Raw genomic sequence first — 15,007 nt, forward strand, 5'->3', positions numbered from 1 at the left:
GATTCTTAGATGGGAAGCTTACCCCACCACCCTGTCCTCCAAAACATCACCGATCCTCTTCTCCTAAACCACAATCTACAGCATCGTGGCTTCGATCAGCCTCCATTTTGCTCCAGATTCTCTCTTCCTTTCTCTCTGATACTGTTAGTGGTACAGGCCAGTAGTGTTGGTAACACTGTTGCCTATAAAGAGGGGTCTGTACGTTCTGGTCCCAAAAGAGCTGGGTGCCCTTGACTCCATCATCCCCCTACATTGAGAGCAGGTCAGCTAGTCGCCATGGCTCCATGGCTGTCATGAATGGAACATTGTACGTATGTGACACAAGAACCCCCCAAATCCATGGGTCAGCCCCCCACTTTGGAGCTGGGAGGGGGGGGTTAAAGAAATTTTGAATAAAGATAATTTAGAAAATGGGCTCCAGCACACTGCTCCCTCTGTAACCCCACCCCCCATTCTCCTCCACACACTCACCTCCCCAAGGCTCCTCTGTGCATGTTTGTTTTGACTTTGCTCCCAGAATCGGGGGGACAGGGTGGTTGTTTTGGAGGACTTTAAGATGCATGGCAGTAGTTACGACAGACTGAACCAAAGACAGTCTAACTAAACACGAGGGAGGTGTGCTATATTGTAGCTGTAGGCTGCACTGTTTCTCTATCTCCCTGTTTTTATGATAGCAGACAGTTGGACCTACTTGAGAATTCTTGTGGTTAACAAAAAAAAAGAAGAAGAAAAATCAGGAAAGGCTGTGTAGAAGCTTTCTACAGGCTTGGAGACATGGCTGAAATTTGCCACCTGTTAACTGAAGTAACAAACCTCTGCAACATAATTACTCATCACACATAGGTCTGTTTTGTCACGCAAGTAGTGGAAAAACTTTCTCCCCAGTTTGTTCATTTTCTATTCTTCCCACTGCACATTTGTACCATTTGGACATGACTAAAGTAACATTTACCGAACAGGTGTGCAGCTCACACCTAACAGCAGTGCTAATGATCTTTTTATAGTTTGTTAAAGACTTGTAAATACCTCAGTAAATGTGGAGCAAGCACCAAATGGTTGCTTGCTCTGAAGCAGTTCATTATATTTTTATCATTAGCAAAGTCTCTGAGCACACTGGCACCAGGCAGGTGTGGGGGTATATGGTCCTTTATGATTCAGTGACTGTATGCAGCAGCCCATCTAGTAATGTCATATAAATATTTTATGGTGTAAAGAAATATGATTGAAAACTAATAAGTAGCTCATAAAGTGCTAGTATGTGATGGTACACATATTGTAGCCACTTTAATGTAGATTTAGCTTATGTCACAAACATCACTGAAATATCTTGGCACTTTCAGATGCTCCCTTATTTCCCAAAGGGTTGCCACAACGGATGGATCCACATGTTTGATTTGGCACAAATTTTATGCCTGACGCAATCCTCCCATTTATCCGGCCTTAGGACTAGCACGAGTACAGCTTGTTTCCTCCTAGTCTCAGAGCGCAGATCTTGTGTGTATCTAACGTTTTCTAATTATCAATAAACATCACAAATGCTCCACTGATTTTGAGGTAATGTGCAGTCACAAAAAAATATTGCGGGGAGATGATTTAAAAATCAAGCACACATTAGATCAAATTTCAGCATTGTTTATTCCTTTTTTTTTTCTTGGGCTGCATTAGGTCATAAACAATTTATTATAAAACTCATCCTCCGGTTTGGAGGGAGGAAGACACTGTGCTGAAGGGTTTACTGCTATGATCCCACAACATGAGATGAAACATTAAAAAAAGCATAAAAAAACAGACATTGTGAACAAACTTTGAGCTACATTTGTTTATATTAAATGCATTTAAGCAACACTTATTTTACTGCATATGACGGTAAAATATATACACATTCTTCATATTCTAGCTTCATAATTTAACACTTAACATTTATTGTTTAAGACTTCGTTTCAAGTGGCAAAGACACAAACTGGCAGCTTCAGAAAAAGTGATCAAAACTAACAAAGACTGTTTTTAACTTTCCCTTTTTGCTAAATAGCATAACACTGAAGTAAGACGTGAGACTGAAAGACTGCTGGTTTCAGCTCCTGGACCTTCAAACTGGTAATATTAACCTCTCAGCAGCTGTATGAAGCATCTCCGCATGTAAATGTGTGCAAGTGCAAATGTGGATGTGATGCTCTGCTCTGAAATTATCAGCCTCAAAACCACAAAAAAAGAGACTTCACTGTGAAAATTTTAAAGTTATAAAAAATCTCATGTCATTAACTTGAGCTTTATCTGTGTGCATGTCATTTAGAAAACACTTGTGTGCAATCATTTTTGCTTAAAAATATCCTGACAAACGTTTTAAATGAAGTAAGCAACACTTTCAACTTTAACCCCAGATGTGTGACATAAAATAAGGAACATGAATTTAAACTATGCCCGTGATTGCCCACAAAGAACAAGAAGACTACTTCTTGTTTACATGCTGTCACGACACTGCTGCACTGTACTGTACTGTTACTTGGTGTTAATTTAGATGTTTTGTTGGGAAAATTTTGTCCAACAGGCTCATAAAACCTTATTTTAACAACTGATGCTCAACTTCTACAGTTTGTTTCAAATATGTGGCTTAAATCCAACATTGTGTTTACCCATGCTGAAAGCAAAGCAGCGTCAGACCACCTGTAGACGTGAGCAGTGTTGTGGACAAACTGCAGGTATCATACGCTGACCTGTTCACACCAGCGGCTGGCAGTTCTTTCTGGAGTGTAGCAGCAGTGTGAAAGCTTTAATAAAGATACGGCTCTCCTTAGAGGCCTTAAATGGGGCAGGCAGTAGAGTGGAGGAAGAAGGGGGTGAGGGTGGTCTCAGGAAAAGTTCAATAAAACAATCTCAAATGGGGGAAGGGAACAAGACAGAGTGCTGGAGAGGTGCTTTAGTTAATTTAAGTACTTGATCCCACGCTCGTGCCTGTCCTCTCACTGTTCCTACAAATATTTGAAGTGTGGCTGCTGCAACAATGCAAAGGCCCCTGAAATGGAGAGCAGAGCAAATAGAGACTGGATGGGTCCAATGTTTGTCCAAGTTCTTAATAAGGCCACACTTCAAGTACCATTGAAACCAAACCAAATAAACAGGAACTGTTTGAAGGCAAACAAAATAGTCGTGCTCTTCAACAAATTCTGGTTTGGTTCATTTCCTCTCACTTCCACCTAAAAATGTTTCAGACATTTTTTTAAAACTTTCTTTTAACTTAAAAGAGGGACAATTTTAACTTAGAAAACTATAAAGACCGTGTATGTGAATCAAAAAGAAAGTTGTCCTGAGTGAGATGTGCATGGAGAATTACTGTGCCACCTCTAAGGTTGTGGAAAATTTACACAAATTTAACCATTACATTGCTCTGTGTCGCCATGAAAATAACATGAGAAGTCAGAGGAGCAGAGGGATGAAAAAATAACATTTCTCATCCTGCAGACCTGAATTCAAGTCCTCTGCCAGCAAAACATTGCTGCTCAAGTGTTTTTGAGCACGTTACTAAATCCTTATTAAATACAGGGGTGGCAGTTTACTTTTGTACAGTAATTTTCCTCAAGTGTCACCATTTTATTAATAAATTCATCAAATATTTCAGTATCCATCCTCTCAGTATAATATCCACGCTGTAAGAAGAAACAGGAGCAACATGCATCTGGATAACCTCTGAGAAGCTGAGGAATTTTCAATATGAACCTCATCTTTGTCATTTTTAAGGTCATATTCTTCATCCGGATAGTCATCATCTTCAGGCTGGTCTGAAATAACGCTGTGGTCTCCTATGGAGCAAAGTTTGCTCATGTTTTCCTTGACCACTTCACAGAAAGGCCTCTCCACTCCATCGCAGATACAGCGATTCAGCAGCATGCCGTTTGGGATGAACAGCATCTGCTGAATGGTGGCTTTGCACTTGGAGGTGCACTTCCGGCCATTGAACAGCTGCCCGCAGTATGACAAGTAGGCCGTGAGGGAGGTGTGGCAGTTGGTGTCCTCCTCGCAGCGCTGCCGGGCCTCCATACACCCTATACCTCCGGCTTCCTTCGGGTGTCTGCGGGGTAGGCACGGCTCTGTGGCCCGCTTGGCGCTGAGGCAGTCCAGATCCTGGGCGCAGTCGCAGGTCTCCAGATCTGGCCCGCTGCGGGTGAGATTTAGCCTTATCAGCGCACTGATGCAGTGGCTCGGACATTGCCTCCTAGTCCCTTTGATGTTCCCTTCACACGCTGCTAAGTATTGATTGTATGCAAGTTCGCACTCTGGTTCGTCGTGGCACCGAAGAAGCGCCTGCCAGCAGATTAGCTGTGCATCTAAGGCCACCAGCACCCACAGGAGAAGTGCCAGGGCGCTGCACCAACATTTCATGCTTGGATGGAGTTGTAGTTCGGTGACGTGCACGTTCTCCACCAGCGCATTAGGATCAGAGCAACTCAGGCACAGGAGCTTTCAGACTAAAGTTCGCACAAGTTTTCTTTTCACACGAGAGTCTTCGCAACAAACAACCTGTTACCAGCGCAGCTTGTTTACAACTTCTCCTCTAACTTTTGCACCTTGGATGAGCTTGGCTCCTCTCGGTGAGATTTGGAACAGCAGAAGTCAGGATCTGACTCTCACCACGCGTAGTTGCAAAAAACTGAACAGTCATTCCGGGAAGCATGTCCGTTCAAAAACGAGAAATCCAAACTCCAAACTGCAGTCTGTATCCGCATCACCGGTGCCAATGAGGTGGGCACTGAAACGCGCCATTGGGCTATCCAAAGTTAACACGCGCTCTAATTACAATTAATCTACTCAACTCAGATCCTACACTTGAATTCATCTGTCCTGCCATTGCTAGTTTCGACTCTTTCCAACGCTACTACTACAAACATCCATCCACGCATTCCGAAGTTTTTTTTTTTATGAAGTTGAGAGAGGTTTCCCTCAGTCACATTTTGTCCCTCTATGTGCGTCTTTGTCCTTCTTCTGGCTGTTACGCTTCACGGTCCGCCGAGCATTTCCCCACCACACCCCTCCTCCTGTCGAAAAAAAGAAAGGAAAAGTCGCCCCTTTCCCTCCCCTTCTCTCATTTACAATCCGCTCCACCGATTGGTCGTCATTGAGGAGTCAGCCGTGGGACCCATTTCCAGGCCTCCAGCAGCACAGCTCTGCGCACAAATCCTCAGTCTATGACGAGATAGGCTGGATGAAACTGTTTATAATTTTCCTTGTAAGAAACCCAGGATCTGTGTGGTCCTCCTGTAGCAAAAACATAAGTGAGAGGAAGAGGCAGGAAGGGGGAGCTTGCAAAATGCATTCCTTTGCAGGAAGCTCACATCTGCAGCTTCACTGCTTCAATTTTCAGCGAAGAAAAACAAATCTGTTCCAGCAGAGCAGAGACAAACCTCGGTGACGGCTTCCTCACCGATGAGGGTTTTCATTTAAAGGTTCTCGCTAATTGTCGCTGTTCCCCCTCTCCCTCCCTCCTTCCCTCATTCTGCAGAAATTTTAAGCCACCCGATTGATAGAAGAGAATGGGAGAGAATAGTATTTTCTGGCCCGTTTCACCCCAATTGTGTCAGATTGGCCATGCAGCGGCCCAGTGTCTTTCCAGGCTGACGATTGTTCACGCACTGCAGCCTATCAATAGAGAGAAGTTCAGCATCAATATATTTTACAGCTATTCCTTTTCACACCATACTTGAAAACTACCAATAGCCCGGCTTTCCTGCCATTGAAATGGTAAATAAGCTTTTTTTTTTTTTTTTTTTGCAAACTAGCTTCAGGTCTGCCCTCACTGACAGGCTGTGCCAGTTTTGCACAAGCCCCACAAAGCAGATGGATGCCCAACCTGAAATCTGTAAGAATATAAACGGACTGATAACATGGACAGAGTCAGAATTAGAACTGCAGGTAACATGATTTGAGAAGTGATAAATTAATGACTAATTAAACTTTATGTATATTATAGTATAGTATACTTTAGTGTAAACAAACAGTTAAATGATAATAATGTTCAATAATTGTTTTGTAAGTCATCTATTAACAGTATTTGGAAGTTTACTGTAAAGTTGCAGCTGATGCTTATAAAACCTTTTAAATATTTAATAAATACTTTGGAGTGAATCCATAAACATAATTTGGAGGGCAATTATAAAGCAGTAACTGACAATTACTGTTTTAAAAGAGTTTGACTGGGCAGGTGGGGTTAAAGGTCACAAAACCATGACCTGGAGACTTCAGTTTATGCTTCACTCAATGTTATTTTTTCACATATTATAATTTGCTTCATTATGTTTATGGACTAAAACCACTCAGTCAATCCAGTGCACAGTAACCAGCCAGCTCTAATCAGTGAAAAATGCTGCAAAGCTAGAGAACAGCTAAAATTAAAACATTAAAGTAAAAATAAACTCAGACACACTGAGTTAAGTCAAAAGCAAAGTAATGTCTTTAGAACATAATCGAAAGCCGGACTGAAGACATACGTTTAAAGTTTCTGTTTAAAGATTTCAGCACATCCAGCTGGAGCGGCAGTATTTTGCATCCTGGGAATAATGATGAGCTCACTGATGAGGAATGAAACCTTATCTACAACACAACGACATCTGGTAATCATTAACAAATGTACTGCTTTAATACAGTGTAGGTGTCAATACAGTGAAAAGGTAATTGTCTCTTAACAGCTATGATAAAATATGTAATACAATATAATTCCATTATGTTACATAATCTAAGGATATAAAGGATAATAACTTCTAACAATATTAATGATTAGTAAACATTATTAATTACATTTTCATTATTTTTAACAGTGAAATAACTATCCATTAAAGATTAATTAGCTATCACTTTACTGTTATTTAGGATGGTAATTCTAAAGTGTTACTAAATTACAATATAATATACTCACATTGAGGCCTTTTTCTACAATACAGGAAGTGAACCAAAATAATAGAAACACTTTAGTAATCTGTCCAATACTGCAAACCACAAAATCATCACAAAGTTCATTTAAATCATGTTTTACAGTTCCCCCATCCATCCATCCATCCTCTTAAATCTTTTTTGATTTTTGTGATAGAGAGATCTGACTAACACTTCAGCCCAATTTCTTCCATAGGTGTTCAGTGGGTTGAGCTCTGGTGACTATAAAGTCTATAGCGTATGATTCACATAATACTGATTAAATCGTTCAGTGACCATTCATGCCCTATGGATAGGGGGCGTTTTCATTCTAGACGACAGTACTCCCATCAGGATGGAAGCGTTTCATCATGGATAAGAGCACACAACACAACACAAACCCAAACCATGCCATTAAAATGCCCCTACAGCACATCAGAGCCACCATATCCCATGATTGTAGGGGTTGTCAGGTGTACACCACGCACTCATCCACTTTTTGGACTATGAAGAATGCCCCCATTTGACTGTATATTTTTTCCACATCTTTGTTGGCCTCTACCTTTGTAGTTTTTGCACCTCTGAAATCTCCGATGAGTTAATGCCCTCAACCTCACGATACAGTTACCTGCACGTGCCTGTCGATAGACTGTTCCTGCTGACACAGACTGATTACAGTGACATTCTCAGTCACCTGAGGAGGGGCTCCATAGTGTGGTGGTTTACACATTTGATTAACAAGCAAATGATACCTGCTTCGATCCTGGGAGGAGACACAGATCCCTTTGAGCTTGTAGCAGGAAGGTCATCTAAATCAAAGATACAGAGCTGCTTGCTGCGATAACCCCCTTGTGAATAAGGGAGCAGCTGAAAGTAGAGTTTGTTTTTCCCTACTAATTCTTACTATTCACAATGAGTCACTGGATACTCGCTGTCTTTCCCACAGATGTGAATGGATACGTCACTTTTCAGTCGTTCGAGTAGTCTTTATGATTGAAGCTCCTGCTTTTTAGTGCTCTGACAATATAGTATTCATATAGAGCATCATTCCTGAGCTAAAATATATTCCTGTGTATGCATGCTGTGCACCCATGTGGAAGTGAATGGATTCATTGTATTTCTCTACTTATTTATTCAGGTTTTTCCTTGTCCTCTTTCATGTGTGGATTACTTGACTTTTTCAGTCAGCACATTGTCGCCAGAGAAAATAAGGATTTTTTTATCTATTCATTTGAAATACTATGTTCAATTCTTAACATCTTCTATTACAAGATTTAACACTAATACTAGTTAATATAGCCCAGCTTTATAGCAGCCTCACCCTGAAGCCTCACTCGTGGATCATTCTGTAGTGGTGGGCGTGTTTTTACCGCCCCCTGGTGTTCATGCTGCTGCACTTTTAAGAACACGCACAAATAAAAAAAATAAAATATTAAGTTGCTTAAATTCACACAGAATAGAAAAATAAATTAAATTATAATAAAAAAAAATTTATTGCAGTTAAAACTCACTGAAATACCTTCAGACAGAATGACAGAGATACAGTGAGAACCAAAAAAAAAAAAAAAACTGCCAAAGAAGAAACTGCGTGTCATGGCAGCCATTTCCTGAAAAAATCTGTTCCACAGGATGACACCACAGAAATCATATATATAATCATATATATTTTTGTATACTGTTATTATTATTGAGTCATTAAATTGTTAATTCAAGTCACAAACACGCATACAAAGCAAAACGTTTTGCTTTATGGCTTCGTTTCCATCCACGAATATTGTCTCATGATCAAACATGACATATTCTAGTAGCTCTATTTCTAAAAGGACTTATTGCAACTTTTCCTCTGCTTCATATTATTGAAATATTCTGAATATATTTTTCATCTAACACATGACAGTAACCACTATACTGAAAAAGTGTTGTCTCAGTTTTCATTCGGTAGTAGGCGTGGCACCTACAGTGTGGCAATTACAACTCATGGAATAAATTAACGAAATATTTTTGGCCACTGTTTAAACTTAAAAACTTAAGTAACCCCAAGGGGGGGGGGGGGGAATAATGATTTTGGCAGTAGAATCATAACAGGAATCAGATTGGAGATGAATGTGAGATCAAAGCCAACATCACTCTCATCACCACTGCTACATAAACTGAACACTGGCAAAATGTAGCAAATATGAATGTAACATTACAACATCAGCATCCTCCCTTAAGTCACCCATACCTTCACTTAAACTTGGCTAGTAATCAACAGTACTGCAGTAAGCCCACACTAACTGAGTGCTCTGTAATACTATGATGAGCACTCCTGGCTGCAGCAGTTTTTTTTTTTTTTGTTTTTTACAAAGACACCACTTGACGCATCACATCGGCCGAACAACACGAAATCCACCAACACAAAACAGCACTACCGAGACGCAGGGGTCAATGAGATGGAGGACAGGTTAAAGGTCACCTGACGGTCAAGAACACTATAAGACCCGATGAGCTGATGAAAACAGAATGACTCGCTGTTGACAGTATAGGCAAACAGATACCTGTACATCTTACAGAACATAAATACTTGTATGCGAACTCTGTAGTTGGATTTATACACACACACACACACACACACCCTGCGGTTACACATTTTGACATATTTGTGCCTTTTCCTTTATGTTGGTCAGAGTGTTATCAACACAGGCTTTGGCGTACAACTTGTAAAGCATTTACATTTCTCCTAACTGAGCAGCTTTTATTCTTTTAACCTATGAATGCAGCATATGTGCAGATATACTTCCAATATAGTTGATATGGATGCTGGATTAAATTTGGGAACAGACTGACTGAACGTACAAGCTACAAAAAAAATGCAGCAAATCTATCCCGACCTTCACCGAGACATCATCTGTGCTTCCTTGATAATTATTAGTAGTTTTTAAACATAAAATATAAGAAACTCCCTCCAGAAATAAACAATCAAGAAGGCTCATCTTTGTAAAAAGTAGCTTTTAGATTTTGGAGCTCAAAAGAAGACAACCTTGTACGGACGTCCGAGGCACGCTGAAGTACAGAAAAATCGAAATGATATGTCTAGGAAAAGATTAAAACTTAAATTGATGCAGCAACATTAGCAAGCTACTTTTTGACCAAGATCAGCCCATTTTGACCACGTTGTGCTTTTGTACATTAAATATTAACAAAGAGATCCTTTATTTTATTTTACCTAAATTAACTTCCCCAAATTTAACATAACACGTGAACCGGCGTCAGCATCGTTTACGTGTGTACTTTCAGTCCAACGAGGCAGCTGATCTCAGTGATGCTCTTATTGAAAGTGCATGTGTTCATCACTGAAATCAGTTGCCGTGTGTTTGGAAGCAATGAAATCCTGCACACACACACACACACACACACACACACCTGCGACCTCTGCTGCGGAATCATATTGTGTTATCACAGGTCACATGAGGTACAGAGAGCTGGGGAGGTTAGAGGGAATGGAGGGAGTACAGGATTTAATACACTGGAAAAACCTTTCTCAGAGGAGGAACTGCTCTAAAGGCAGAGATATTTTAATTGGATAAATCTCAGTGAGAAGACTCACATTTTTTGGCTAATTGGCAATTTGTGTAAAAATATGGATGACATTCATGACCTTTAAGATACTGGGTGGTCAGGAGGCAAGCAAATTAAGCTCTCACCTGGATGTCATTGTGGCTAGAATTATATAGTAGGCTAGTAAGATGTGGCCAAGATACCGTACTATAAGGCTTCTGTTTAACTTTGCACAACCATAAAAAACTGTTAATGCGTGGCTCTGCCAACTGACATTCCACTACAGCAATGAGAAAACGTCTACCCCCAGAGCAGCTCTGCCTCTGAAAAATATTTGTACAAGAAAAACTCTAATCTCCTGGGGCTCAGAGTTGGCCAGATCACATCACGCTGCAATTTTCCGTCTGCTTTTTGAGGTCTTCCAGTGTGGCCTGGGCTTTGTCTTTCAGCTGGTCGATGTCCACATTCTGGATGTTGGACAGCTGGCCCAGCACTGACTGCTTGTGTGTTTCCTCCTCGTTGTCCTCAGCGATCATCTTGGCAAGTTCTGTGGGCAGCACCACGTCGTCCCCGGCTTGCTGGATTTGGGTCTCGTCTACCTCATTCTGAGGTGGACACACATGGACAAACAGATATGTATTTGACATATACCCACATCCAATAGGACAGGCAAAAGAAAGAATAAGCTCTTCCACGGCTTGGAAAATAGATGAAAATGTGATTTTCAGTCAAGTAATAACAAATATTAATGATAATAATACATTTTAAATAATGATGCTCAAGGTCACCTTAAATCACACAGTTAATAAAACAGTAACTTAAACAGTAACTGAAATGTGCCATAATGAAAGAGCATTGCTCAGCAATAGATTAAAAGTAGCATTAACATAGCAGTATTATTCTTATTGCCTATTTGAGAGATGGATTATAAAGGGAAGGATTATCTTTACTTTTTGTAGATTATTTGGAGATTTCAGTGAATTTACCTTTGGTAGTCTGTACTTTTCCCGGAAATGAGTTCTAATGGTGGCTCTCTCAGCTTTCTTCTGGGCATAATGAGCTTCTCGTTCTTTTCTGCAAGAGGGGAGGAAAAATATATTTTGGCCTATTTGCACAAGTGAAGCTTAGTTTCCAACCAGAAGTGGATATAATTTTTTTAATATGCACTTTTACTTAAAGGTAACATAAAATGCAAATGTTAACTCTAAGATACACATATTTAAAGTGGGTATACCTCTAAATATTACAGACAAACCAAATCTGTGGAAGAAAAATCATATTTCTTTATTGTCACATACAGTTGTATCTAAGCTATAAAAGCAACATAAGGCTTTTGCTGGATCTGGACCATGAAGGCCTTGGAGTCTAGCATTACCCTGTTTCCTCCTAACTCTAACTACAGGGCATACAGCGAACAGAAGGTGGAGCAGCAGCAGTGCTGCCACAGGGAGAAAAGCAAGACATGTTTTGCTTATACCCCCTATACCCCAGATGCATCATTCTGACAGTCCGGCATTCCTCTGAGGGATTTCAGTTTTCTCGGGTTGTGCACTACTAGATGCATGCTCATTACCACTCACACACTGTCAATCTGTCCTGTATTTAATAACTTAAGCTGTACAGTGTGGTCTGCCTGATTAGCTGCCTTGATGTTGAACACCCAAAGTCTGAAAAGGAAACCCTGAATAGAGTGAGTAACTCTGCAAAACATGCTACACCCAGTACATAAGAAGTATGGAGACATTTAAAAATATTTATCCCAGTGAGACTGAGTGTTGGTACTTGTCAAATATCTCTCTGTGAGCCTGCTTTCATTTGTGTCTTAAAACTCTTCCAAACAGCTCAGCAAACAGTATGTGAGGCCTCCAGCAGAGGGCAGGCAGTAGGCTTCTGGCAGTGCCTTTTCCACTCAGTGTCACTGGAATATTTATGGTTTCAGTGTAGTTCATAATTGTCCTCCATCAATTACTAAATTAGCTGAAATGCCTCTGACATTATGAGTTAACAGATATAATTCTTAACAATTTTGCATGTGCAGCCTGAGGCCAAAACGGAGCATGATTACAAGAACAAAAAGCAATACAAACATAAGCACCGTTGATGATTTTAATCAAAGCAAAGCTACAGTGAAAGAGGCTGCATTGCATGCCTAAAAGGATCAGATCAGCAGCAGCATCTAAAAGCAGAGGGACACTCCAGGACCAGCGGCATGGTTCACAAAGTGTTTGTACCCAATGTGTCAGGGGAAGGTTGTTTTATGTGGCGCTGCAGCATTCATGGAGGCGTCCATGTGAGTGTGAGTTCACTTCGTATCAACGTGAGGAGGCCAAACACCAAGGGGCCATGTGGCGCTCACTTGCAGCCAATGAGCAGAGCTTTGTGCCTTTCTATCTCAAGGGCATCAGATGTCCAGGGTTGTCTCTGTGACCCGAACACTGAGGGTAATAAAATGTGTGTATGTGACATGTCAGTATCACCAACCCACCCTCACAACCATATTCTGCCTCAGTCCGAGCAAAAATGAGCTTCCCAGTGAATGTTTAGCACCTCTGACTAATGACTCGCTTCCAATGAAGGTCACATTATGATGGGAGAGCATTAAGCATCTCATCATGCCTCCTATAGAGCTCAGCGGGCTGAGCTGAGTGTTAGTACTGCGAGAATTAGGACTTCACCTCCCACTCATTTAAAAAATGTCTACACATGGTGCTGTGAAACACTTTGGAAGTGTTTATGAAATGTGTTGGTTGATGATGGGGATGACACATTGGATAATTTCTTTTTTATAACAGGACAGAGCATGCATTGCTGTTTGGGTGCTAAATAAACTTGCAGACAAATACCATTAAAATCTATATTTTTTTTGCAAAAATCTGATCTGAATCCTTCTCCAGGATTATTTATAGCAGCTTATTATATGACCAATAGAGTGATGCAGAGTTCTGCTCTGAGGATCACATTAATCAATAGTGAGTTGCCATCTTCTGGGTGAACTCTGTTCGCCAAATGACCTTGTTGTTGCCTTATATTTTCCCTTAGTGCGCTCTGAAATTAAACTCCATGATAAATATAATAATTATACAACTTGTAAAGAATAAACTTTGGAAAGTGAGGTGCAAGGGGAAGATTTAACTTATATAAAGAATGAAAAAAGAATAAACTGAATCACAACTTTAAATAAAACAATTCAACCAAGAGGCAACATTTGATATATTTTCAGGCATCATCCCGTTTTAAACCACAAATATTTTGAGTAATAACTTCTGTATGATTTAATGAGAATGATGAAAGTCGGTTAAAAGCCGAAACTAATTGGTATTAGTGTTGGTTGTTTGCCCTCTAATAATCACCACTTTATTTACCACACAGTCTGCTTCATTATTCAGGCGCACGCACAGCATTAGGAACATTTTTCGCCACAGGCACGAATCCCTGTAGACATTTCCGTGGAAGAACGATTCCAGGAATCCCAAATTAAGACGGTGCTACACATTTTGTCGAAGCTAAGAGACAGAGAGCTCCCTGGGCGAGAGGAGCAGCTGTGCGAGGAGTGCTCATATTATTGCACTGGTGCGTAAAAAAGCGCGCGGCGCACTGGGGGCTTTCTGCTATTTACACACGAAAAAACACACTATTTAAGCATGCCACGTTTCCAACTCCTTCTTTCCTGACAAATTTTGCCGTTTTTTTTTTTTCCATTACAACTTTACAATCACAAACTTTAATCATTGGCTTACTTTTCCTCCTCTAACTGTTGCTGATATTGTTCAAATTCCTCTTGAGTCATCCCCTGCGCGGCAGCGTCTGATTTCTCCCCTTCGGCTTTCTCCTCCGTCAGTCCGCCTGTCAGGTTCTTCAGCTGTCCTCCCACCATGTGTTTTACCATGAAAGCCATGGCTGCGCTTTGGAGAGTCCTCTGTTTGATCGTTTAAGAAGTTGAAGTTGCGATGCGCTCTTGGACAGAGCGATTATGATGGACGGATATCAACCAAGTGACGTTCAAACGAGACGTCTTCAAGTGTCAGAATAGAGCTCGTAACTTTCAAAGGATCGCTGAGAGCAATCAAAGCGTAAAAAGTATGAAATTATTCCGACGACGCGTCGGAGACTGGGACTTTCAGCACCACTGGCCCTGGACAGCTCCGCGCCGAGAAGGATGGAGAGGGGCTGCTCAGCTATGAGTCAACAACTTTGGTGCTGAACTCTACCAATCCTGTGACTCCGTCCGCAGCCACCACTCCCTCCACCCAATCCCAGGCACCGCCGGACTCGGTGTGCGCTTGCACGGCGCGCGTCGGCATCGTGGGCTGCACGGGATCCCGTGATTCGCCGTCTGATTATAACTCGCTATGGATTCAGACAGATTTCCGGAGGGGCTGTAGGGGGGACAAACAACACGTGACAAGCCTCAGTATCTCCTGGCTGTTTTGGTGCCTCGGTCTCTTTCAGGGTCATCTGTGCGCTGGAGCCTAGTACACAGTTTGTCAACACACAAAGAGGGTATTAATTGCAAATTAGAGGAATGGCTGTCTGTTAACCGACGGCATTAGCTCGGTTTATTGGTCTAATCGCTTAG

The 15,007-nt window shown here is 41.2% G+C and overlaps 2 protein-coding genes across 2 annotated transcripts; both read right to left on the reverse strand.

Moving 5' to 3' along the window:
• Positions 1-1,616: 1,616 nt before the first annotated feature.
• On the reverse strand, positions 1,617-5,008 carry LOC115778386 (growth arrest-specific protein 1). The gene has a single exon (XM_030726491.1). It carries the CDS (start codon positions 4,372-4,374, stop codon positions 3,625-3,627), a length of 750 nt encoding a protein of 249 aa, XP_030582351.1. The 5' UTR covers positions 4,375-5,008; the 3' UTR covers positions 1,617-3,624.
• A 3,355-nt stretch (positions 5,009-8,363) lies between these two features.
• Positions 8,364-14,736, reverse strand: cplx3b (complexin 3b). The gene is made up of 3 exons (XM_030719134.1): positions 14,169-14,736; positions 11,418-11,505; positions 8,364-11,036 (listed from the first exon to the last, which is right to left on the reverse strand). The coding sequence occupies exons 1-3, from the start codon at positions 14,324-14,326 to the stop codon at positions 10,812-10,814; spliced, it is 471 nt and encodes a 156-aa protein (XP_030574994.1). The 5' UTR covers positions 14,327-14,736; the 3' UTR covers positions 8,364-10,811.
• Positions 14,737-15,007: the final 271 nt, after the last annotated feature.

The sequence above is a fragment of the Archocentrus centrarchus genome, chromosome 3 (assembly GCF_007364275.1).
Source record: "Archocentrus centrarchus isolate MPI-CPG fArcCen1 chromosome 3, fArcCen1, whole genome shotgun sequence".
Classification (NCBI taxonomy): Eukaryota; Metazoa; Chordata; class Actinopteri; order Cichliformes; family Cichlidae; genus Archocentrus; species Archocentrus centrarchus.